General features: G+C 38.4%; 2 protein-coding genes and 1 pseudogene across 5 annotated transcripts; 1 reads left to right on the top strand and 2 right to left on the bottom strand.

The window, feature by feature from the left end:
• Window positions 1–467: 467 nt before the first annotated feature.
• Window positions 468–4,383, bottom strand: LOC18441872 (pentatricopeptide repeat-containing protein At2g03880, mitochondrial). The gene has a single exon (XM_011627921.3). It carries the CDS (start codon window positions 4,151–4,153, stop codon window positions 1,094–1,096), a length of 3,060 nt encoding a protein of 1,019 aa, XP_011626223.3. The 5' UTR covers window positions 4,154–4,383; the 3' UTR covers window positions 468–1,093.
• Window positions 4,384–9,370: 4,987 nt separating this feature from the next.
• On the top strand, window positions 9,371–13,357 carry LOC148781839 (proteasome subunit alpha type-4-like; annotated as a pseudogene). The gene has a single exon (XR_016058245.1). The product of XR_016058245.1 is annotated as a proteasome subunit alpha type-4-like (transcript).
• A 5,947-nt stretch (window positions 13,358–19,304) lies between these two features.
• LOC18441875 (E3 ubiquitin-protein ligase AIRP2) lies at window positions 19,305–21,591 on the bottom strand. Of its 3 annotated transcripts, none has more exons than XR_016057073.1 (5): window positions 21,245–21,591; window positions 20,925–21,075; window positions 20,376–20,442; window positions 19,956–20,164; window positions 19,305–19,737 (listed from the first exon to the last, which is right to left on the bottom strand). XR_016057073.1 is itself a non-coding variant. In XM_006852100.4 (5 exons), exons 1-5 carry the CDS (start codon window positions 21,322–21,324, stop codon window positions 19,530–19,532), a joined length of 741 nt encoding a protein of 246 aa, XP_006852162.1. In that variant the 5' UTR covers window positions 21,325–21,591; the 3' UTR covers window positions 19,305–19,529. The 3 variants fall into 3 exon arrangements, 2 of the variants coding, with proteins under 2 accessions (XP_006852162.1, XP_088725098.1); XM_006852100.4 differs by having other exon boundaries at window positions 19,956–20,190; XM_088868972.1 differs by lacking the exon at window positions 20,376–20,442.
• Between the last annotated feature and the right edge of the window lie 5,611 nt (window positions 21,592–27,202).

Genomic DNA, 27,202 nt, shown 5'->3' with positions numbered 1-27,202 from the left:
GAAAATAATGTATATTACAACAAATTATCTTAACCGTTTCTTAAAATAAATATCAATTTTTTTAATTTCAAAATTTACTGTCATTGTGGGAAATTAATTTTAAAGCATTTCCGTGGTGAAAAAGTACTTTTCAGATAAGGTTGTGAGATAAGGCTTTATTTTGTGTCCATATAGCCTAGGCGTTATAGCAATCTCATCCCTTGGTTAATTGATACTGTTCAGTAGCTGTAGTTAAGTAAGGAATGATAATTAATGTGGGCTCACACTACAAGAGCCCATTGAAGAGAAAGTGACGCGGCGCCATCACATTTGGCTTATAATAATACTCACTTTGACTTGTCTTCAATAAACGATAGAGACAAACCTATACAATTAGGGTTGATTTCATTATGAATCCTCTTACATAATTCAGAAGCTTTCAACAAAACCAAACAACCCCCGGATCCCAATCCATAACACAAAAAGAAGATAGAATATTTAGTAGTTAAATATACAAAAGAAAATCCTGATAAATTCATGGTTACAAGCATACAGAAATTTCATTTGGTTTCTTTTTTTACAAGAGAGTACTTATGATTTTTTTCACTTTTTACAATATTGGGTATCTGGCTTCAATGTTCCTCTTCAAGTATTCTTCATTGTCACTTTTTTTTTTTTTTTAGAGCACAATTACCATTGTGCCTCTCTGGTTTTTCTTTTTGAGAGGGATACATAAGAAAAGGGATAGGGGCCGTCACACGGTAAAAAGGCTAGGATAGCTAGCACAAGAACACGGATTCGAGTCCTAAGAGCGGCCACTTTGTGTATAAACTGATGGTTAAGACTGTTTCCAGTCCACCCATCCCGAGACCCTGCTTAGGCGGGACCAACACCTGGTTACGGCCCTACATAAAAAAAGGGATGCCTATGAAATATCCAGGAGGGTATTCTTCTTTCTGAAACTACGCAAGAGTAGACCACCTGCAAGTGCATATCTCATCCTCAAAGTGAGATTAATGGCTCATATCCCTCGATGTAACTTATTTTCTGAGATTTGGGAGATGAGCTCAGAAGAAGTATGGGGAGAGGGAGAGCTCACTGCAATTCCACCACCTTACCACCTATCTCCACAGCTGCATTTCCCATCCTTGAAGTGATGATAACAACTACCATCGTTCACCATAACTTCCCTTTGCTTAATTCGTGAGAGAAGCTTAGTACAAGTATGGCAATCGATACACATACGTAGGCTTTTCACAATGCGAACACAATTGCTACCTTTTAAAGCTACTAACCCCAAGCATATTGCAAGCTTCTCAGTGTGAAAGCACGAGAATTGATCGAATTCCCTCTCATCTTCTTCCCAAAGAATCGGATCTCTAGGCACGTAGCCCCCCTCCTCCATTTCTGTAGCCAACCTCCCCCATGTCTCCAAAATCTCATCCAAATTCTCATATGAATTATTCCCTGCCCTGAATTCATGAAGCCTCAAACCAATCTCTATTGAGCTACTTTCTCCCTCTATCGCTAACCCGCGAGCTATAATGGCTTCTCTCACATCTCTAGCAGAGTTCCACATGCCTGTCATGGCATATATGTTTGATAACATGATATAGTTTGATGCGTTGTTTGGCTCGAGTGCAAACAAAGCCTTTGCAGCTTGTTCACCAATGCTGATATTCGAATGCATTCGACATGCTCTTAGTAGAGTCCCCCATACACATGCATCAGGCTCATATGGCATTTTGTTAATGAAATTGAGTGCCTCTTTGAGCAAACCAGCACCACCCATGATGTCCACCATGCATGTATAATGCTCTAAGGTGGGCACGACCCCATAGTTCTTTTTCATGCATTTGAAAAACTCCCACCCTTGTTCTACTAGGCCACCAGTGCTACAAGCACACAGAATTGCAATGAGGGTGATATGGTTTGGCTTGAACCCAGCATTCTGCATCTCTTCAAACAAGGTCATGGCTTCATGAGTCATCCCATGCATGGCATAGGCCACGACCATGGCATTCCACACAGCCACATCTCTCTCCATTGCAAGATCGAATGCATGCTCAGCATTGATGACGCTTCCACATCTTGCATACATGTTTATTATTGAACTTGCAAGAGTTGCAGAACCCCCACTAAACCCTAATTTTACAGAGTAGCCATGGATTTGACTGCCAAGCCTGAGTCGCAGAAGGTCGCTACAAGCTGAGAGAAGAATCAGCATAGTTATGGAGCTCGGAAAGAGACCATCTTCGAGCATTTGCAAGAAGAGACTCATACATTCATTGGGCTTCCCATTCTGGTTATACCCTGCTAATAAGCTATTCCAGCAAACTGTATTCTTATCAGAGATCATATAAAAGGCCATGGACGATGAACACATGTCCTCACATTTTGAATACATATGAACCAGAGCACTCGATACAAAGACATTATTTTGAAAACCTTTCCTTAGAAGATAGCCATGGATTTCCTTTCCTTGAAGCTTTAATTTCAGATCAGCACAAGCTGAGAGAACACTACTAATGGTGATTTCATTAGGCCAAGCTTCCATGTAAAAAAAGTCAAAAGCTTCAGCAACATTTCCACTGGCTCCTCCTGGTTTTAGTAACTCATGAAACAGCTTCAAGGCATCACCTGCAAGCCCAGCTTGCTGAAAACCTGCAATTAGTAAATTAATGGAGACAAAATCAGGCTTCAAACCCATTGACCCCATGTCCCGAAAGAGTTTAAAGGCTTCTTCTTTTTGCCCCATTTTTGCATAGCCAGCAAGCAAAGTGTTACAGGCAATTGCATCTGGTTTCACCCCATCCCTCACCATTTGATGCATAATTTCCAAAGCCTCTTCCATCTTCCCCTGGTTCACATAACCAGAGATCATTTCGTTCCAAATTGCTGAATTCTTCTTCTCAATTGTTGCAAAAACTCTTTGTGCATAATCACAAGCCTTGCATTTCAAATACATATTGATCAAAGAGCCTTCCACAAAGAGATCAACATAAAACCCATGTTTGTTAGCATAGCCATGAATCTCCTTTCCAAGTTTGAGAGCCTTGGGATCTGAGCAAGCACCAAGGATGCTCGATATTGTAACTGAATTGGGTATTTCAAAAGCTTGCATTTCGCAAAAGAGATGTAGAGCTTCATTTATAAATCCATTCTTTACACAACCTGAAATTATACCATTCCATGAATTAACTCCAGGTTTTAGTCCTCTCCCTCTCATCTCACCCAAGAGTTGCCGAGCCCTTTCGAGGTCACCCAACTGTGAAAACCCGGATATCAAAGAGTTCCAAGCTATCAAATCAGGGGTGATTCCCGATAACTCCATGGATTCAAAGCAATCAGAGGCCAAATCCATGAGACCCAACTCTGAATAAGATGAAATTAAAGAGGTCCATGAAACAACATCTCTCAAATCCATCCTATCAAACACTTTTCTAGCATCATCCAAACTTCCACACTTTGCATACATGTCTATAAGAGAATTGCTCATAACCAGGTCTAGTTCAAGCTCAAACCTAATCAAGAACCCATGAATTTCCTTGCCCATTTTCAGAGACTCAAGGCCAGAGCAAGCCTTAAAAATGGTGGGCAAAAGAAACTTATCAGGAAAAATGCCTTCAGCGACCATTAAGGCAAATATTCGCAGAGCTCGAATCCACTGCCCATGTTTACAGTAAAGGCCGATAAGTGAAGCATAGGCCATGGCGTTTCTGTCAAGCATTGAATTGAAAACTTGTTCTGCATCATTTACACATGAATTTTGAGCATATATAACCAGTAACTTGTTTTGGAATCTTGGATCTGTATAAATTGCCATTTTTAGTGCAAAAGCATGGGCTTGCCTGGCCTCTGCAAGATTGTTGTTTTGTAAGAGAGAGAAACATGAATTGAAGTCTACTACTGCTGGTTTTTGGTCTCTTCCTCTCTCTACTGGTATTATCTTTTTATGGTCTCTTTCTCTCTCTACGTTTACCGGTTCCTTGAGAATGGGAACTGTGGTTGTGGCTTTTGTGATGGAGTGTTTTTGTGAGCGTGGGTCATAAAGCTTGGTGGATGTTATGGCAAAAGGATGAGAATTGGGTGTGGAAGAGAGAGAGAATGGGGAGTTCCGGTGCAATTTGAAACGGGAGAGAGGGTGGGAGAAGTGGCCATGGAGTAGTTCCATGAGAGCATCTCTCTCTTATCTCTCTCTAAAAGAGGCCATTACTCTCTCTCTAAAAGAGGCCACTACGCGCACTGCCTCCGTTGTAAACCAGTATGGACGCTGGCTGCTCCCCATTAGTCATGGAGCTTTTTCTAAGCAGCTCTCTCTGTCACTCTCTAAGCTTCATGGAGCTCTCTCTCTCTCTCTAAGCAGCTCTCTCTGTCACTCTCTCTAAGCTTCAGGGAGCCCTTTCCCACTGTTCTAAACTTGACCCGGGATAGACTAAGCACAAGTCGCATGCTCCCTCGGGAGCATATTGTGCATATACTCCCCAAGGCTAAAGAACAATGCTGGAGGAGTTTCTTTTTATCGATCTGGATTTTTGGGGAGGAGTTTCTTTTTATCAATCTGGATTTTTGGGATGGGATTGTACGCAATGAGACCATTTACCATTATTTCACAAATTTTAAATTTAAATTTAAATTTCAAATTATATAACACTTAGATCTCACTTTAGAAAATTGGACCGTGCCTTATTTAAAAGTAGTTTATGTTCATATTATTTTCCTTTTACATCCTTAAATTTTGGGATCGCAATATTATTCCTAATTTAGATTTTATCCAAGGGAGTAAATAAACAAAACACTCCTCGTGCAACTTTTCACAAATTTTGAAAACTCGAACATTTAACGTTTACATTGGGAGCGTTAATGTTAAGGCAGTGGCTCGGACTCTCTTGCACCTTACCATAAAGTTTTTCTCGTCTACTCGCTCCCTCACTAACCACTCGGACTAAGAACTCGCCAACGAGCCAAATTCACACGCCGCACGGGTGGAAACCAGCTCGGCCCTGCAAGGCCAAAACCAAAAGAAAAAAAAACAAAAAACAAAAAACAAAAGCAAAAAAGAAAACAAAACAGAAAAACAAAAATAGGGCCAAGGCGGGCGCCCTCAGGCCATAGTTTGTGCTTAGACTCTACTCTTTTAAGGGAGGGCCGGGGCGGGCAGGGCCGACTGGCTCATTAACTCTCTCTCTCTCTCTTTATATATATATACGGCTCATTAACTCTCTCCCTCTCTCTCTCTATATATATATATATATATATATGAGCCCAACGATTTAGATTCATTTTGGACCGATCTGACGATCACAACTTCATTTTACATTTTAATTTTAAATTTTTTTTCTACAAATCTAAATCACATGAACTTTTAAGTGTTTATTATTCTCATCGATGTGCATCTAATAAAAATATTAAAAAAATAATTCGTAAAATATAAATTGACTAAAAATACACCTAAAAAGTTTTGAAGGTATTTTAGTTAATATATTTTTTGTAAATTATTTTTTTGATATTTTTATTAGATTATCGTATTTTTAACCAAAATACGCACAAAATTTTAAGTGATTTGGATTTATAAAAAATAAAATAAAATTCAAATATAAAATGCAATCATGATCATTGGATCGGTCCAGACCCAGATTGAATATCGGCCGTTGAGCTCATATGTAACTGTAGGTTAATAAGCCTATGCCAGTTTTTCCTATATATATATATATATATATATATATAGGAAAACTCTTGCAAACGCCTATAGGCGAAAATGAACAGTGATTTCGTCTACCCTCGTCACCATCCAAACTTTATCGCATGGTCACAGTTGTCCGGTAGCGTTTCATTTTTTTTTTTTTTACAAATCCAAATTACTTGAAATTTGTAGCTTGTGTACATCTTAGTGAGTCGTACTTAATAAAAATATGAAAAAAAATAATTCATAAAATATAGATTGACCAAAATATCTCAAAAAATTTACGGTGGTATTTTGGTCAATTTATATTTACAAATTATTTTTTTATATTTTTATTAGGTACGCCTCACTTAGATGTACACGCTCCAAATTAAAATAAAGATTTATAGGGTCGGATTTATAGGGTATGTATTAAATGTATTTAATAAAAAATTTGATGTTCACAATAACGTACAACAATTGAAAACTCACTGTGCTATACTTAAGAAGCAATATTGTATTGCGAAAAACCTTATTAAGCAAAGTGGTTTCGATTGGGATGACCATGCCCATGTTGTAACTGCTCAGAATGGTATGTGGGATCGATATCTGCAAGTAAAATTTTAGTGTTGATTTGAAATTCTTTATTTTTCTTTGGTTGTAGTAGGAATTTTTTTATGTCAAAGACGTTTGGAAAGCTCACATATCTAAGCAAACAGGCCCATCTTGAATCAAAACCATTTAGCAAGACAAGCTTTCCCCTTTATGATTAACTTACCTTACTACTAGAAGGTAAGTCTTTCCATTGTATTAATACTATTTATTTCTTTATTATATTGCACTACAATTCTCATTAGAATATGATATTTTATGCCTATAGGTAAATATGCCACAGGGAAATACCAATTATCGATTATTTGTCAAAAGCCATTAAAAGATGACATAATTAAACATGAAATTGAGCAAAGTCCACAGTCATATCCACACTATAATATAGATGAGAATGAATTGAGTTCTCCGGATGATATGCCTATGGATACCTCTGAAAGGAACAAACGTCAACCTATTGTAAAATTAGTTCCATATCGTGGTAAGAAAGTGAGGTCTAGCCTTGCAAGTAGATTAGCAGCAACTGTTGAAAATTTAGTCAGAGCAGACATGTCAACCTCACAAACAGTGCAAAAGCCTATAGAAAATAAAGAGTTTTCATATAAGAAGTGCTTGATAGAATTGCAGCAGTTGGATGACTTAAATCAAAGTGGGCGTGTGCAAACAATAGATTTACTTGCTAATGAAAAGGTGACCATCGCATTTATGACTCTCAAAGGAGAACTTCGTTTGGATTGGCTACGTTCTAAATGTCACGGAGTAGAGTAGACATCCAGTTTGTATTTTTGAATTATTTTGTATGTGGGAACTCTTTATTAATGACTTGAAGAACTTTCTAATCTATGTATGATTTTGGGACTTGAATGTTTTTAGTAACATGAATGAAATTTTTGCTGACTTTTAAATTGGGTTCACTAGTGAAAGTATTATTTTCTTTAGCATTTCTGGTCTGATGTATATGTCTGTTTGAGTTAGATCTATTTCTCAAATAATGCATTTATTCACATAATTTTTTTCAATTTTTTTAGAATATCTTCATTTTTTCTATACAGAGAAGGCAAGCACAATCAACAAAGAAACATGATTAAGATGGAATTGGCCAAACAACATGAGAAGCAACGGCTTAATTCTTGCACTTGCTCTTTGCAGTTATAATGATATTTATGTAAACAAGATTCATCTTCATAATTCATCTCTATCTGGCGATGCATACATGGAAGAAATACTTAAAGGTCATAGGAGACGATGCCTTCAAGTTTGTCGTATGGAGTTAAATGCATTTCAAAACTTATGTGAGATTCTTCGAGATAGACATCTTTTGAATGATACTCGAGGTGTAAAGGTTGAAGAGCAGTTGGCAATGTTCTTATACATCTTGGGGAAGAGCTCAAGCAATCACACAGTCCAAGACCGGTTCCAACACTCTAGTGAAACCGTTAGTCGCTATTTTGAGAGAGTTCTCAATGCAATATATAAATTATCATTTGATTATGTTTATCCACCTTCAAGTAGCACACCTCTAGAAATTCGCGAAAAAATCATGTATTGTCCTTTTTTCAAGATATTTATTTTAAATTTATGTATCTTTTGATAATTTTGGGAAATTGATGATTGATTTTAATTGAAGTTCTTTTTTGCTTTGTTTTTTGAAGAATTGCATTGGGGCAATAGATGGTACCCATATTCATGTGAGTATTGGTGTTGATGAGCAATAGATGGTACCCATATTCATAGTTTAAAATCAAGGGTGGTTAAAACTTTTTTATGTAGTGAGAAAAATTAAAAAAAAATACGAATTTAGAATTTATAGCAATGCATCCAAACATGCATATATGGCAAATAAATTTGTCTTCTCATATTTTAATAGACATTTAAACAGTCTACCAACATAATAAAATAAAACGATAATGTTTCTCAATTGAGGCATTTTTTTTCAATGTCAATATTTTTTCTTTGACATCCAAACTGGGCCTAAGGTAGGGTATTAGGAAGACCACTCGACCGGGACCCATACCACCTTGGAACTAGTTCGATTCTGATCAATACCCACCTTCTGGATCGAAAATTCCTAGGTTTTAAAACGGCAAATTTGTTTGAAATCTACTTCTTAGAAGAGAATCACTGTCAAACTAGGTGCTTTCTCATATTTGTGCATTGGAAAAGTAGCTTCACCCAATTTCTTTGAACAGAACCTTGCACTCAAACCACCACTATATAAATTGGCGGCATTTTGTGGGAAATCTTTTTCATAATGTACGTGGTTTTCTATTTGTAGAAAGAGCACATATACTATGCTTCCGAGGGAGGATTGTTTGCATCTCCTCCCTTGCTCAAAACACCTACTTCCGCATTTCCACCTTGGCTTAAAACACCTACTTAGAATAATTTTTAAAATTTTAGGAAACACATAATAATTAGATGATTATTTTTTTAAATTTTTTTTTGAAGTTTTAAGTTTTGTGATACTAAGATCTAGCCCATAAAAAATTGGATAGTCTATATTCAATCTTGAGGCATAACTTTTTTCTAATACTTCTAGTACATAAAGAGTTTATTTAGGATTTTTTTTTTGCGGGGATTATTCTATAAGTTATAAATATTACATCCCTAAATTTGAGATCCAAAACATAGCCATAGCAAGTGTTTTGCCCAAGGGAGGAAATGGAGAGCATCTTCCCTAGGGAGGAGGAAATATTTTAGCTTGCTGGAAATCTTTTTACATCAAATAGGTTACTTGAAATGAATTTCACGATTAACACACCCTTAAAGAAATTGAAAAGCCTGTAGGTTAGAAGTAGTGAGAAGGAATGGCAGACTAAGATTTATATAGCCGATCCCAATTAGTTAGAAAAAGTTTGACGATGAAGATGATAATGTGATTTGAAATTCAACAAGTAAACTAAAGATAATCGAAGGATCGTAAGCACCAATCGAATGATCATAAGCACTAAGAAACTGCAACAACTTTTGGGGTTCTTCAATCCAAAACCCTGCTTTTTTTTTGGCCAAAATTCTTACACTGACTTAGTTTTTGGCATTAAAGCGACATGATTAAACTCGCATATCTGTCATTCATTCTATCAGCTACTCAAGAGGACCATATAATTGTTTAGATTTTTGCTAATTGTATCTTTCTTGAATATATAACAAGCGAACGTATATACCTGAATCCGTTAGTATGGAGCATCTTCTTTTCCAAGTGGAATCCCCTAGTATATGAAAGAATAAAAAAAATGCTTTCGTTGTTGCAGAATAAGAAGCGAAGTCCAGGCACAACAGGGTTCCTATGACCTCTTAAAGCCTAAAGCAACATGCAATGGTCGTCTCAGGCTTCTCAAATTGGTTGACTGCAACATTTATGACCTCTTAAAGCCTAAAGCAACATGCAATGTTCGTCTCAGGCTTCTCAAATTGGTTGGCTGCAACATTTTTTACCTACTGAAAGTGATATTCTTTTGCTCATTTCTCTAAATACCCATGATCAACTTTTCAAGCCAGTAGCACAAACACATGGCACAAGTGATATTAATTCTCTAAAGACATACAGTGGTACCATAGAAAGATGAGAGTAGTGCATAACATCTTGATATCGAAAGGTTTACCATTACTGTAAATCACTGTTTCAGGAATGGGCCAGGTAACGCAGCCTCGGCCAATGGCCGAGGTGAGTTCCAAAGGAAAACTTGCCGCAGTTAAAAAGTAGAAAAAATTCATTAATTTCTTAAGAAATCTCCATAGATTATTTAGAAATATATTTTTAAATGATTTATATGGTTTTTATACTGATTTGGGAACTTTTATTATTGCATGCTCCCATGTTTTTATTATTTCTTTTTTTGACTTTTCTAAAATATTTCAAAATATAAATCAAATTTTCCAATAGTCCATCTTTTAAATACAGTTTTGGACTTCTAAGACTTTTAATGATTTCTATTTCTTATGTTATTTTTGCTGAATTTTAAATATTATAACAATTTTTTTACATTTTTTTATTTTCAGGTTTTTTAACCCATAAAGGATTTGATCTAGTACCCTTGAACTCGGCTGAATTACTCAGCTCAGGCCAAGGCTGAGTCTGAGGCCCAAGCCGCATTTGAAAACATTGCTGTAAACCCTACTCACTAAGTTAAGCCATTCGGAGATGTTGAAGGGTATTAGCAGGAGTGGCTTTGATCTTCTTACCAAGTTTCTCCTGCTTGTCAATTCATGTTTTGTTACAAATGTGCACTATGACTTCGTCCAATCTTATTATGCTTTTTGCTCCATATACTGGGAAAGAAAATAGATACCATAATACTTTGTTTCCCCAAGCAATCTCAATTCATGTTTTGTTACAAATGTGCACTATGACTTTGTCCAATCTTAATCATGCTTTTTGCTCCATATAATGGGAAAGAAAATAGATACCATAATACTTTGTTTCCCCAAGCAATGACATTCTGACCGTTTCAGATACTACACATCTCATAATAACAATTTCATGTGTAGGCAATGGAGCATTTGTCATATTTCACTGGATATGAATTCGTTGCGTCATCCAGAGCAATCATCATTACCAAATAAGTACATGCAGGGTGTTATTTAACATGTTTGATGCAGCACAAAATTAAAATCCCTTAGAACTCAAAGTGAAACACCCGATGACTGATGGTCAACCTTCTTCCCACTAACCGGATAAAATAGCTTAGTTGCAGGAAGTTTCACTTTTTGACCGTCACCAAACCAAATATCGGTGATGCAGCTCAGGTGATGCACCAGTTTGTTCATGAACCACAATGCTCTTCTGTGACAGTTTCTCAGAGTATCACTAAATTCATTCGACTCCACATGCTGTTCTCATTCTATCAACAACATTAAACCTCCAACAAATTGCCTATACACATTCTGATTGAGGAAGATTATCCAGATTCAATGAGACTTCTATAAGATATTACCTCTCTCTAGGGGATTCACTCATATCTTGGTATAGCAAGAAGGAATAAAAATATTAAATCCAATGCAAAGACTTAAAAGGCTCTTTTAACTTTTAGCTGAGTCAAGAGTTCCAGTCATAGGAGCCCCTCTTCACGGAGAGAAAATATCAGCGCAATCAAAATTGCTAGCACTATGTCTTCCATGACAACAAATAAATTGAGTGGAACTACCATTTCTTTTTCTTTTTTGGAAACTGAGGGGAACTACCATTATATCATAGATGAATTAATTGTAGGTGTTATCTGTCTCCCATATGTCACTTCCACAGCATAAATCACAGGTAGTTAAAGTCATAATTGAGATATTATTTTCTTTAGAAAAAAAAAAATCTCAGGAACATGGCATCTATGGAAGCCAGAGCATGAGCACATAACGAGGTAATTTTCCTTTAGGGATAACCAAGGGACTGCCAACAGTGCACTTTTGAAAGAAGAACTGCTTGCTCAAGTGCAAAGCTAAGGTTGAGACGAATACAACAAATATTAGGCATTTAGGCCACTCCCCTAGAAAAATGAAGGGCCGGATCACACACCTCACTCGCAGTGAGGCGTACATTGCTGATGCAATAGTAAGGATAGTTTAGGAACTTACCCAACATCAGCACAAAGGGGGGACAAAATCTCCCTCTATAGAAGTGAAGGCATTGCAATGGAGCACTCAAACCCTGAACTCCAAGAGAAACCTCATTACTAGATATTTTCGCAAATTACACAATAATGTCTAGGAGATATGGTAGCAGGATCGCATTTTCTTCCCTAAAGATCGAGCTGCTAAGTTGAATATGCCATGGAAGCCATTGGAAATGAGAGCACAGTGATATGGTCTTTATCTATAGTGCAGTTTTAGTGGGAGAGAAGTTCACCTCTAAACTCATCAAACCTTGAAATCCACCTAAGAAGTGTATAAATCCGTTGACCACCTCTCGCCTATGCAGTAGCCAGAATCATGTCTGATGCCCATGTTTTGATAAATACAGCTCGGATACAAGCCCAGAAATGCACTTATGCTCACTAGAGCCAATACATGTTGAACAATTGGTCCAAATTTTGTGCGATCAAAGCATGCACAGTTTGTGGGCTTCAACCATTAGGGATGTCACTTTTATTTGCAGGTTGGGATAAAAACATTGGGTTTCTGTTGTATATAAGTAACCCAAGAGAAATTTATGGTAGTTGGAAGGCTGCAACTATTGTGGTGGATAACAAGGCTGCTCAATTGATGCTAAAGCAAGAGTGCAAGGATGATATCACCAGGGAGGAGGCGGTTCAGCTCATGCTTAAGGTACTCAGCAAGACTATGGATACCATGAGCTTGACCTTGGAGAAGCTCGATTTGGCCGTGATATTCTTCTACGCTCCGGTGAGATGAAGTTCCAAGTTTGCTCACCTGAATCGCTAGAAAGCTCTTGACAAGGTTTGGGGGTCATCCAACCTCCTGCTGAGGCCTAGTTGCTAGTTGAAGTTATGGTTGGATATTTTAAGAAACTTGTCATTTCTTTTATATGTAGACATTAGAGGAAAATTGAGTCACCACGGGGATATAATTGCTATGTTAAAAGCCCATTACATCAACCATGTTTAAAAAAAAAAGAAAAGGAAAAATGTTAATTTGTAGTTAAGAGATTTACTGCTAGTTGTATATGTATCTTATGTAACTATCCATCTTTGGTGTATATTAAGCTTAAAGAGTCTCATAGTCATCCTATGCATACAATGATGATCTTTATGCTCATAATCATAAGCTAACATATATTACTTATTCATGACATCTCATGATGCTTATTACAATATTGCTCTATTCATCTACAACTTTTACATGTATAAGGTCATACAAAATGCTCTTCCAAACAAATGTGCAAAATCTTTAGGGTGACATTTACAAAGGGAACTATCATGGACAAGAAAGTGTGTTAAGTTATGAGAGCCTAAGCTCTCCAGGACAAAACTACACAAATAATCCATCCACATCCTAATATTACTTGACTTGACAAAAAAAGCTAGGTCAGCTTCTTCAGGTTTTTTGGGAGAAACTTTCAAGGTTCGTACCCTCAACCTCCTTCACCCAAACTGATATGTCTACCACATACCCTCTCTTCCCTGGCCACAACCCTGATCCCTCCACCCCCTCCTTCTGAACCTTTTCGCTCCCTGCCTCTTTTAACCTCTCTTATCCCCTTGGCCCTTAGCCCCCTACCCTCCCCTCTAAACTCTCTCTCGACCTTGCCTTCATGTAAGGTAGCGGTGGTTTTAGTTGACCCACAACCTTCGGATCCTGTAGCCTTCAAGGGATCATCTGGCCACCCCTTCCCTCCCTCCCCTCCTCTAGGTAGCGACGCTTTGCACGTCTTTACCCAGCCTCCCTTCACCACCCCCTTAGGATTCCTCCCCTTCCCCCCTCACACCTCCTCTGCTCTCTGCTCCCCTACCCTTGACCATCTCTGCCTTGGCACCTGTGTCTTCTCGACCCCCATCTCCCCCTGGGCCTAATATACCCCTGCCACCACCCTCCCCTGCTCCCTGCCTGCATCTCCCTGCATATCTGTATCCCCACCCTAGCGACCCCCCCTGTAACCTTCTCCCCCTTTGCTTCCAATGGCACAGGCTCTTCTTCTTCTAACCCAACCCCCTCTCCATCTCATTAGGTTGATTCAGACTACGTGAATGGGATAGATCGTGGACAGGGTAACATCAAGGATATCTTCAGGGTTATGGGCTTCCCCCATGAAGGCACAGATAAGGCCCTTCACAGTTTCTTTGAAGAGATCACAAGCAGTAGGCCTATGGGACTACTCACAAACCAAAGGGAGGCTTCGAACCTCCCCTCAAGTCCCAACTTCGACGATCTTAACCGCTTGGCACCTACAAGACCTGATGGCAGCCTCAGTGCCACCTGCCTCTATTCTGAGGATAGCCACTACTCCAGCCCCTGCACTAAGGAGGTCACTGAGACTGGCCTCCGCCGAAACCCCCAACATCCCCTCATGAAGATCCTTTCGTGGAACGTTAGGGGGTTGGGACAAACCCAAAAACGTAAAGCATCTAGAGACTTAAGTGTGAGGCACTGGCCCGCCATTATGGCCCTCACCGAAACCAAGCAATCTGATCCCACTTTGCAGCTTGTTTGTCAGGTTTGGGGTGGCAGAAAATGTCATTGGGTATCACCATTGGCAACCGGTGCTTTCGGGGGAATTTGGGAACTAGAACCCTTCGGAACACACCATCGGTAGTTCCCATATTGGGGAATTTTCTGTCACGATCCTCTTAACAAGATGTTCAGACGGCTTCCCCTGGAAGTTTACTACCATTTACGAGCCCAATTCAAGTGCCCGGCGACCCTATCTCTGGCAAGAACTGGACCTTGTTGCATCCCTCCCCACCCCTCTTGGTGCCTTGAAGGGGACTTCAACATCACGAGGTGGTCCCATGAGAGAAACTCCAACCCCAACATCTCTCAAGTAATGAGGAACTTCTCGGACTTCGTTGCTTGAAATGAGCTCATGGATATCCCTCTACAAGGTAACCTGTACACCTAGTCTGACCACTCTAGTCTACCCACATTATCTAATCTGGACAGATTTCTCTTCTCACTAGAATGGGATGAGGCTTTCCCTGGATCCCATGCCTCAACCTTACCGAAACCTACCTCTGACCATTGCTCGATCATCCTAGACACACAAACAGTGACGAGTGGTCTGAGACCTTCCGTTTTGAACTCTTGTGGCTTGAAGAAGGTTCCCTTTCCTCTCTAATCCCTGGTTGGCGGGTGCCTTTTGCCTCTGTGGTCGCCGGGAGGGCATGCTACATGCTACAAACCAAAGTTCAACTGCTAAAGGCTTCTCTTAAAGTTTGGAGCAAAACCCTCCCTGAGAACTTCTCACAAACCAAACAGAACCACCTACAAGCTATCTACGCCCTTGATCTTGCCGAAGAATCCCAACCTCTATCTCTCTCTGACTCACAATTGCAACTTAAACTGGAATACTTCTTTACCCTTAAGAAAGAGGAGATCCACTAGTACCAGAGGTCCAAGGTCAAATGGCTACAAGCTGGGGATTGTAATACAGGGTTTTTTCACAAGATGACCAATTGCCGTAGAAGGGACGACTCAATTTCTACCATCAAGGTAGCAAATAGGGTATTAGATCAACCACAGGACATCGAATTGGCCATCCTCTCCTTTTTTCAGAATCTCTACAAGGCACCCCTCACCCCCAAGCCTAGAATGGGGGATATCCAGTTCCTTTCCATTTCAGACCATTGGACCTGGTCGCTGGAAAGGCCGTTCACGGAATCTAAAATCCTGGCCTCCATCAAGGAGCTCAGGAAAGACAAAGCTCCCGGCCCCGACAAGTTTCCGGTAGCCCCCTTTTTAGTCTTTTGGGAAACCTTCCAACCAGACTTCCTCAACTTTATGAACAAATTCTACCACAGAGGTATCCTTTACAAAGTGATGAATGCAACCTTCATCAGGCCCTTGTCCCCAAAAAAGAGGGCACTAAAGAATTGAAGGATTTTCGACAGATAAGTCTGATCAATTCAACCTACAGGATTCTCTCTAAACTGCTAGCTTCCAGATTCAAAGAGGTCCTACCTCTTGTGATCTCTCGCTCCCAGAGCGACTTCATCAAAGGGAGGCAGATCTTGGACGGAGTCCTAGTGGCGCATGAATGCCGTCACTCCAGACACCTAGCCAAAAAACCATGTCTCATCTTCAAGATAGACTTGGAAAAGGCCTACGACCACGTAGATTGGTATTTACTGGATGAAACAATGACTAGAATGAGCTTGGGGGCTGGAGGAATTGGATGAGGGGGTGCTACTCTAACCGCTTCCTTTCAGTCCTCATCAATGGAGTCCCTAAAGGCTTCTTTCCCTCCTCTAGGGGCCTCCGCCAAGGGGAACCCCTGTGCCCTTTCCAGTTTGCAATTTCAGGTGAAATCTTCAGTCAGTCCATTTCTAAAGTGTATCAGGCTGGTCTTCTTTCCGGGTTCAAAAGTAGCGCTAGAGGCCCTGTGGTCTCTCACCTCCAATACGCCGACGATACGTTGGTTTTTATAGATGCTGCCCCTACTGAAATTGAGTACCTCCACCTTTTCCTCAAATGTTTTGAATTTGCCACAAGGTTCAAAGTCAATATGGAGAAATCAACCATGATAGGGGTGGCTCTTTCCCAATCTCAAACTAGAGCCCTAATCCCTGAATGGGAGTGTAAAATAGATGACCAGCCCACATCTTACCTGGGAATGCCACTGGGGTTAGGGAAACCCAAAACGAGGCAATGGTCCCACATCATAGACAAAGTAGACTGTCGCCTGGCAGGCTGGAAGGTTGATACCTGTCCTTCGCAGGAAGAAATATTCTCATTAAAGCCACTCTGGCTAATACTCCAGTGTACAACATGGCCCTTTTTCATGTGCCAGCGACTGTAGCTAGTTGGCTAGAACAGCTCATGAGGAACTTTTTGTGGTCTGGGGAAGCAGAATCAAAGAAATTCCACCTCTTTGCTTGGGACAAAGTGTGTCAACCCAAACACATTGGTGGGCTGGATATCACAACCTCCGAAAACAAAATTCAGCCCTGCTCGGAAAGTGGTGGTGGCGTTTGGCAATCCAAAATAACTTGTTGTGGACAGAAGTGGTGCGATGAAAGTACAGGATCCCATTCGAACCCTAGCTCCCAGTAAGTGGTGCCACAAGCAGACCTTCAGGGGCTTGGAAGTTCTTCCTCTCCTCCCTTCCAGCTTTACAAGGTTTATCAGATTCCACCCTAGGGAAGGACACAGAGTCCGCTTCTAGTCTGACATGCGGTTGGGTCACACACCCTTTAAGGAGCGCTTCCCCTCTCTGTTCAACCTTGCCACCAACGTTTCCTCCTCGGTTGCCGATGAGATGTTACTCTCAGGCAACAAAAGGGTTTGGAACCCATCATTCAGACGGTCTTTACCTGAGGTAGAATTTGAGGAGTTTCTCTTCCTGTTTTCTATCTTGCACTCCTCCTTTCTTACCATCTCTGGCCCTGACAATCTCGTCTGGACCCCCTCTCCCTCCGGCCTTCTTACAGTCTCTTCCTTTTACAAGAAACTGCTGGAACCTCCCACCTTCCCTCACTACCCACCCTCTGTGATTTCAAAAGTGTGGACTTCTAATGCCCCCCCTAAAATTCAGGCTTTTAATTGGATAGCGGGCTCCCAAAAGGCCCTCACTGTCGACCATCTGCAGTGCAGAGGTATTCCAATCCCTAATCAATGTGCTATGTGCCTCTGCGAAGAAGAGTCTAACACTCACCTGTTCATCCACTGTATCTTCGCTTTCGAACTTTGGGGCAGGATCCTGCTACTTTTCGGCTTGACCTGGGTGACCCCAGCCTCCATCCCTGACCTGTTCAAACTTTCAGTGGACACCCCTTGGCCCAAAGCCGGGAGAATCTTATGGAGGGTATCGATTGCAGAAACCATTTTGGCTTTATGGACTGAGAGAAATTCTCTCTCGTATTTTCAGAGGCACCAAGAGCGAGAATTCAGCCCTCTTCCATAAGATCATTTCCCAGGTCATCTTCTGGGCCTCCCACTGCAAGGAATTTCATGGAGTCTCGGCATCGACCTTCCTGCCTAACTGGAAAAGCTTAATCCTTCGTCGGCCTCCTCGGCCCTCTCGCGCTTCAAATTGGGTCCCACCTCCAGAGGGCATAGTAAAATTCAACTTTGACGGTTACTCTCTCGGCAACCCTAGACCAACAGGAGTGGGGGGGATCTTTAGAGTTCACCTTGGCAATACTCTCGCATCTTTCTCTGAGACATAGGTCACGCAGACTCCCAATCCTCTGAATCCCTTCTTACTGGACTCAAACTGTTCAATCACTTTTGGGGTCACTCCCTCATCATAGAAGGTGTCGGTTTAAATGTAATCTCTTGGGCAGCTGGCCATGCAGTCCCACGTTGGTACCTCGCCTCTGTTTTCGATGAGATTAGGCACCTTCGCAGGGACCTAGTTGTCTCATGGTCACACATTTGGAGGACCTCTCACTTCCTTGCAGAGGGCAAAAGAGGGCGCAATTTCAAAGACCATAGAATATGGAGACTAGAACATGTTATGCGACCTTGTGGTCCCCAGCCTCGCCATTTTTTGTACATTTTGCAATGGGAAATTTAAACTGCCCCATATATTTTTTGTACAGGGCCCTTTTGTAGGGTAGCCCATTTTTTGTCGAGGGACTCGGCCTGTGGGTCACCTCGAAGGTCCTCTGTTCTCCCCTTTCTTTTCTTTAATACAACCGTTAACTTCATCAAAAAAAAAAAAAAATATGCATGTTGCATGACTTAACAGACTACAACCGTTAACTTCATCAAAAATATATATATATATATATGCATGTTACATGACTTAACAGACTCTAAGGTTCAATCCACAAGCCTAGTAGAGCGGAGCTCTTCGAGTCACCCACGCCAAGTTACCACGTAAAATCCCATTCTCATCCATCAAAGGAAATAATAGCAGAATTACTTGGTTTCCAGGTGTAGACATGTGTGCATCATATCAGAACAATTGAAGATGCGCCGTCAAATTATATGAACAAACAATACAAGTAGAAATGCAGCAGAGCTCTATTATGCTTATAGTAGCCTTACAAGTACAAATGCAGCAGAGCTTTATTATGCTTATAGTAGCCTTTCCTGTACATCTTTAGCAATTCAATTTTCAGAGTAGGATGGAATGTCGGATGAAGAGATTTAGTTCATAAAGAGTAACAACATGAAATTCATTGCTCCTGAAATTACGAACCAATCACCTAAAAGTATTTCCATCAGATGAGCACAACATCTCAATGACACTAGAACAACAAAATATCTAACGTATTTAGAATAAAACATCTTTGAATAAACGCTTTCAAATGTTTTTTCACTTTTTTTTTTAAAGGTAAAGGCTTTTGGATGTTAATGCAATTTATTAGCATTTCATTTCTCCAGCGCAACAACAAATTTTATAACATTCAAGCAGACTTCTACATTTCTTGCTAACCGTGGGAACTAGAATATAGAGAAAAAAGCTTTTCTCAGTCAATCCGTACCATGGAAATATTGAAGAGAGAGGAAGGGACATTGCATTTTCATTAAATTATAAACACAATTTTACATAAACATTCAATGCAACCTCCAACAACAGTTTCTTTGTTGCAGGAACAAGCATAGAGCTTCTGGTGGAGAGACACATTATCTCTTCTCATTACCAGACTCTATTTACAGGGGTGGTTGGCCTTTTTCCTATTTGCCATCATCTATCTAGAAAATTCAAAATCTATACACAATTCAATTAGACTGAGTAGTCATAAGTGAAGAATAGGTTCTCAGGAACAATAAGAGGCAGGTTCTCAACATACACATAGAAACGCCTCACATTCTCCTTGGATAGAGTCGCAGTATCAATTACATCTCCATTACTCATTAGAACCCAGAGGTCTCGTGAATTGACTCTCCTCAAGCTATCTCGACAAAAGGGGCATGACTGTGACCGTATGTTCCTGTAGAGAGAGAAAGGGGTGAGAGTGATAGAGAGATCAGTCATTCTTTATAAAGCATGAACAAGGAAGAGAGACCCAACGACTATGGAAGATTTATGTGTGTGTGTGAGAGAGAGAGATTTGTCCTCATGGTAAGTTTTCATAAAGCCCGACCAAAGATGAGAAAAGACCAGTGAACAGAAGAAGATTTAATAGAGAAAGAGAGAGAGATGAGTTACCAGTCATGGTAACAGTTGATGCACATCGAGTGGCCACAATTTGGCAACACTATCTTGTTGCATGTTTCCATACAAATCCCACATTCATCTTCTCTCTCTAAATCCAAGTCGGAAAGCTTCCGTTTCTCTTCCGCCCTCTTCCTCGTGAACCTCTCTATACACTGTGCTCTCTGTTTGCTGTCTTCCAGCTCTGTTAAACCTCCTTCTAGCTGTTGCAGAGATGGATATATAATGGCTGTGAAAAAAAAAAAAAAAGAAAAAAAAAAGAAAGAAAGCCTATTTTAATTTCTGTATTTTCTCGCTACCTTGATAAATCAAAGAAAGCCAATTCAATCAAGAATAGTGCAGCTTAAGGATGTATAGAATTTGAAAGGAAAGGAGGATAAATGTGAAGAAGAAAGTCAAGAAATGGAACCCCACCATAGAACTCTCGAAGATTGGCTCTCCTTTCATGTAAAGACATCGTAGTGTTTCCATCCAAGTATACCTGCAAATGGAAAATCACTTCTCTGTGAGAGAGAGAGAGAGAGAGAGAGAGAGAGAGATTCCATTGTTCCGTTGAGTAAAGAGAGAAATAGACCTAATTGGTAATTGCATATCTAGAGAAAGACAGAAAAACTGTCATAAAAACACAGAGAGAGAGAGAGAGAGAACTGTGCCTAGAGACAGAGAGGGGGACAGAGAGAACTGTGCCTAGAGCTAGGGGAGAGAGGGAGCTACAATTTTATCTATTATCTTTCAGCCACACACACATCTTTACCGATTCACAGAGCAAAACCTGCAACCTTGCCCATTACTGCTAGAGAGAGATAGAGAGACTAGAGTGAGAGTGAAGCAACGATTTTTCCTTTCACAAAGCAAAAGCTGCGAATATGATTACCTTTCACAAAACAAAAGCTGCGATTTTTCCATTACTGTTTAGAGAAGAAGAGAGAAATAGCAAACACAGAAGAGAGAGAGAGAGCTTACCTTATATATGAGAATATGAAGAAGACCCAGGGAGCTGACAAGACTACAGTCCATCCACTGTACAAAGAAGAGAAAGAGAGGGGCAAATGGACTATAAGACAATCTCATCTGAAGCTGAGCCCCATCCTTTGCTCTCGGAATGGAAGCTGCTCTGTAATCAAAACTTTGCCATAAGAACAATGAAACTTGCAAAAAAAGCTCAAAGTTCAAAAACCCAACTTCCCAATTCAACAAAAATCCCTCTAGAGAGAGACAGAGACAGTGAGAGACAGAGCAAGACACAGAGACAGAGACAGAGACAGAGACAGAGTTTGACTTACAGGGTATTGGCATGGTGTATATCTGCTTCAAGGGCTTTGAGGGATTCCTTGAAAGATGATTTGGATTGCTGTTTCTGCATCTCTTAGGTTCTAGAGAGAGAAACCGTCTCCAAATTAAGTTGCCGGGTTAGAGAGACAAAGTGAATATATGGGGAGGATGGGTTGCTTCCAATTGAAAAGCCAAGCCCACCTAAGAAAAGCAAGGGATGACTTTGGGGCCTCAGCCTTTTCCTTTGCTTTTGAGGTTTCTTCAAATTCCCTCTCTCTCTCTAACTTCCTTCTCTCACTACTGCAAAATTCCTCTCTCTCTAAGACAAAATTCCTCTCTTTCTCTCTCTCAGACACGCCAGTGGACGACAAGGCCAGGCTTTGGAGGTCTCGTTGCTGATACTGGCATTTGTGTCGTGGGTTTATTATAAGGGCATCTAATCTTTCCTTTCAAAAGCTTGCTTTCTTAGTGCTTACTTTTTGTATCTTTCAGTAATTTGATTTTCTCTCTCTACAATTCCTTAATCTCTCTAACTTCAGCATGCCATTTTTCTAACTTTCAGCCTTCGGTTTCACTCTCTTAAACTTCAGCATGGCGTCTCCCTCCCTCTCTCTATCCTCAGCATGCCGTTTCTCTCTCTTCAATTTTAAGCTTTAGCTTCAATGGCGCCTCTCTCTCTCTAATCTAGGCATGCCGTTTCTCTCTCTTCAATTTTAATCTTTAGCTTCAATGGCGCCTCTCTCTCTAACGTCAGCATGCCGTTTCTCTCTCTTCAATTTTAATCTTTAGCTTCAATGGCGCCTCTCTCTCTAACGTCAGCATGCCGTTTCTCTCTCTTCAATTTTAATCTTTAGCTTCAATGGCGCCTCTCTCTCTAACGTCAGCATGCCGTTTCCCTCCCTTCAATTTAAAGCTTAAGTTGAATGGTGTCTCCCTCTCTAACGATTTAGCTCCATCGTGGCCTCCCTCTCTACAACGTGGCGACTTTATCTCTTTATCCTTACTTTCTCAAATTGCCCTTTTCAGGAAAAGTGCGGTTTGAGCACCTTCAAATACTGGTTTAAAACGTGGTTTCGATACTGGAAATAATTTTTAAATATATTTATAAAAATTGAAAATTTTGAAAATTAACTGTTTAAAATGTGTAAAATGTGTTACGAGATATGCTCCTTCTATACCTTTAAATCTATTTTTTTTCTCATGTCCATATGTTTGGATGTCGAGATAGTTAATTTGAAGATTTTTGAGTATCAAAACAACATCTTCTAATAATTTTTTTGATATGGGATTTAATTTGATTGTTTAGAACCTCGGCTATATATTAATTTTTTTATCCATACTTTTCTCAAATTGCTTTTTTTATAAATTTATCAAAATGCATTAAAAATATCTATTTTAATTTTATCTTTTTTTTAGTACATAAGATTGGAGCTGAATTTTTGTGAATTCATATTTCTTACCATCACATATCTAGAAGAAATATGAAAAATAATTAAATAAAATAAAATGATTATAATATATGTGCAAATTTTACGTGTATTTTGGTCATTTTACTGCATTTAAATCTATCATGTTTATATTTTTTACAAGGGCATAATGATTAGAAGTATAGACAAGTAAATTTTGAGTTTGATCCGAAATATAGAAAAAACAATAAAATTAAAATATAATTCCTACTCTAAAATTTGAACAATAAAATAAAGATGCAGTTTCTATAAGGCATAGGCCTTACGAAAGCCTCACCTCAAATTCTCATCGGAAGGGCACTTTGGGCATCGAAAATCTCCATGATAGTTTTAAAATCAATTTCCAATACGAACTATGAAATTTGAAGGTAAAAAACCATACAGCACTTGTGGATCTTTGAACACTTATTTTTAGGGTGAAATGGATGGTTTAGACAATGTTTTACCATATACACTTGTTTTAGGGCTTGAAATTCTAAATTTTTTTCTCAACCATAATGACCAAAGCCGAGATGATTGATCTAAAGGTTTTTTGACAAAGAACTACAATTTTCGACGAATTTGAGGCTTTACTTATTTTGATAGGGCTGTAGCCTAAAAATACTTATCAAATAAAAAAAGCAAAAAAATTGCCGTAAATGTTGATCCTCACATATTGGTAATAATAATAATAAAAGCCTTGGTTGCCTTTCGAAGTTAGGAATATTTCTTGCTATTTGCAAGTTGAACAAGCCCTGGTTGGAAACAAATATTTAAGAATAAATTCCGTTTTAGAGCCTACCTCTAATCCTAGCTTACCCGACCATAGCAAAAGCAAACTAAAAGTATCTTCTGAGCTCTATGAGACACAGTCCAAGGTTCATCATTTCTATGATTGAATTGGATTTCATATAATATACTTTTTCATGTTTTAGAGAGAGAAAGAGAGAAAAAGTTCAGGTAGAAAGAGAGAGAAAGGGGTAGCACAAAGAGAGAGAGAGAGAGAAGGGTTTATGTTTAATGATTAGAATAACTAAGAGAGAGAGAAAAGAGGGTTTGATTTAGAAAAGCAAATTGAGCTTATACTGCTCCTTCAGGAGCATAATTTGCTTGGACTTTTTTTTGGAAGACCTACTTGACAGGATTTTTTTCTATTTGATTTTTCGAAAACGTCTTAATAATTACTAAATAATTATTTTAAAAAAATACTTTGAAATTTGCATTCTTTATGAGCTTAGATCTCACCATCTAAAACTTAGATGGTCTTTATTCAATTTCGAGACATTATATTTTTCAAGTGCATAAAAAGTAAATTAGAATTTATTTATTTACTAAAGTTAATAAGTAGGTTGAAGATGTTACATCCCAAAAATTAGGATACTAAATAAATTCTAATTAGGTTACCCGAAGGAGTAAATTGACATTTACTCGTGTAGTAGAATATCTTTTGGCTTCTTCCGAAAGATGGACAATTTTTGAGGATTTTTTTAATCTAAAATAATAGTTTTCGGATAACTTTGCACGTGCAAACCTACTTTTTTTTCATGAGGCTGCAGCCCTATATAAAAACTTTCTTCATGGAAGTAAACCTGCTATATAAGGGCGTGGTTTGCACAATACCAATTAAGCAAGGTACAATTTATTTTAGTCATGGTGTTGGAAATCTTTGGTGTGAGTTGAGAATCTATTTTCACTATCAATCTTAAAATTTTAAATTTTTAAAAATAATACAGATTTGTAAATACTTAAAATTTTTAAAAATAAACGGTATCCTACTAATGTATTTACAAGATGTACTATTGTAAATCTATAAATCTTATATATATATATATATAGACACATCTCAAAGTTAATATAATTAATTGAAAAGTTTTCTAGCACCCGAAATAACCGCTCTTAATAGATTTGTAAGGTATGACATGCTTTAATAATTGATGCTTAAAATAATTGTTTTCCTAACATAAAAACAAGTTTCATGTTGGCTGATGTGTATGTGTGCCAGAGAGAGAAGAAAGAGACAGATTCAAAAATTGAGAGAAGAGAGAGAAAGAGGAGAGAGAGAAAAAAGCAGGCGACTTTGATACAGTCAGACATTTACGAGTTTCCAATAATGATTTGAGTGCGTTGAAAGCATTGGGGAATAGTTCAAAAGAGAGAGTAACAGTTCAAATCCATATTGTCCTTAAATAGAGATTAAAATTTGGGTGCGTTTGGCTTTGACTTTAAACAATCAAAGTAAAATACACTTTTAAATAGTTTCGAGAAATATAGTTTTAATATTGAATTCTTTTTTATAGTCTTAAAATATATTTTTATCTTTATGTATAAAATTTAAAGTTTTAAAAATAATGTAGATGGAGTAGATCTATGAAAATTTGAAAACCTTAAAAAATTGAAGGTCCAAAATACATTACAAGATGCACTATTTTTAAAACTTGAAATCTAATTTTTTCTCATGTTCATGCATCTTAATGTCGAGATGATCAATTTGAGGATATTTGGACATCAAAACAACCTCTTCTAATGAAATTTTTTATATGGATTCCAATTTGATTGTTTAAAACCTCGGCTCCATATCAAATTTGGGAGCGTTCAAAGCAGTCGATATGTGAGAGAGATTAAAAATTTCAAAGACCCATCTATTATTTTAGAGAGAGAAATTTCAAAGATCCATTTATTATTTCTCTGTATCTAATTTGGGGGCGTTGAAAGCAATGGTTTTAAGAGATGAGGTCATTGGATAAGGATAGGAGGGCTGCTATTTGATGATATGGAAAGTATTTAATATATATTATGTCCATGGGGGAATAAACAGGTTGGAATGTGGAGTCTAGAGAGAGAAAGCATACAGTATTAGATAAGCAATGACATTAGCAACTTTTACACATTTCTTTTTTTAATGCTTGGAAACACCACATGAAATATTTATGCTGAAATTAATATCAAATAATTTTTGAGAAATTAAGTCAATTGAAATATTTTTTTTGGGGGCAAGCTTTCTATGTTTCTCTTACAATATAAAACTTATATACTTCCTCTTATCCAACCATCCATGTGGGAGCAATACTCTCTCTGGTAAAACTTATGCTCGGAGTATTTGGGAATCAAAAAATCTAAGGGATGTAACTTCTAGAACCTAGTGATCAACCTCAAAAAAGCTGAATTTGTAATGCACACGATGTACATTAGGAGGTTTCAGGATTAAAGATGACTTCGTAATTTTGGAGGGTAAGAAAAAGTTTTGATAAACTAAAACCAAAGGTATCGAGATCGACAGGTCAATGACCAAGTGAGGCGTTTGATTTAGTCAAAATTAGTCTGACCACTGGTCGAATAGGTGGACCAGATTTTAGAAAAAAAAAAGTAAAATTGATGTAATATATTTGAAAAATTTGTCCAAGTTCATTTTGCTTGTCAAACAGGTCAAAACTAGTTTGTTCGACCTATCAAAATTGATTAGTCTGATTGGTCAAAACCGATCAAATATTTGGCTTGACCGGTTTTTCATCAGATTTGATTTTTACTTTGGATCAAATGAACCAAAACATTAGTCAGCGGTTTGACCGATCAGATCACTGATTCCATCCGATCTTGATAAAACTACATATTTTGTCTGATCTTGACAACTTTGATTGAAGTTTGAAACTCTAAAATGAAAAAGTTCCCGAGATATTCTATGGGCAGAGGGAGTTAGTGCACAGTCGATACGTACTCGTTTGTCAATCTCGCCTTCTACCTTCAATTTGGGAATTAAAGACAACAAAATTATAGTTCACGACAATTTGACCAAATCTTAAGGGCATGTTTGATTCGCATGATGTGAAATTTTTTTTTTCAATTTTCACACGAAAAAATTCCTTTATATAATTAAGTGTGAGGATATTTTCACACTAATTGATCCTAATGCATCTTTTCATATCAATTGGGGGATAATTGGTGTGAAGTAATCTCATACCTAACTATGAGGAAATTTTTTCATATGAAAATATCTTCCAAAAAATATTTTGAAAAAAATTTCACTCAAACCAAACGTGACATAAGAAAATTTCAGAGGTCTAAAGTCTATAACCAAGATTCCTACAATTGTTCTTTGGCTAATTTTACCTACACAATATCCTAAAAATTTTGAAGCTAAAACTACAATTCACTTAAAAATAAATAAAAAAAAAGAAAAAAAGTTGGTGAACTAATTCTACCGAAATGTTCCAAATTCGGTCCAAAATTGATTATTGCTTTTGAGTGAAAGCACAATAAAAAAGATGGCAACACGCGCGTCTTACTTATAGTATACTCAGCAAGAAACCATTTTACTTTTCATGTAGCGATAGAAAGAAACCATTTTTATCCAAAAAGCAACATATCAAAATAAAAATTGACTTTCGAGGCTTTGAGAAGCTCAAATTTGAGTATTCAAATTTGTTGGGAAAAGTCCATGATGATGATGAAATTTGTACTTGATTATTAGTTGGATTGCTCTTAGTTTGAGTATATTAGCATACTGTACACTTGCTTCTATATGTGAAA

This window comes from Amborella trichopoda, chromosome 6 (genome assembly GCF_054954075.1).
Source record: "Amborella trichopoda isolate Santa Cruz 75 chromosome 6, AtrichopodaSantaCruz75HAP2 v2.0, whole genome shotgun sequence".
NCBI lineage: Eukaryota > Viridiplantae > Streptophyta > Magnoliopsida > Amborellales > Amborellaceae > Amborella > Amborella trichopoda.
This window is presented reverse-complemented; position numbering and strand designations above follow the sequence as displayed.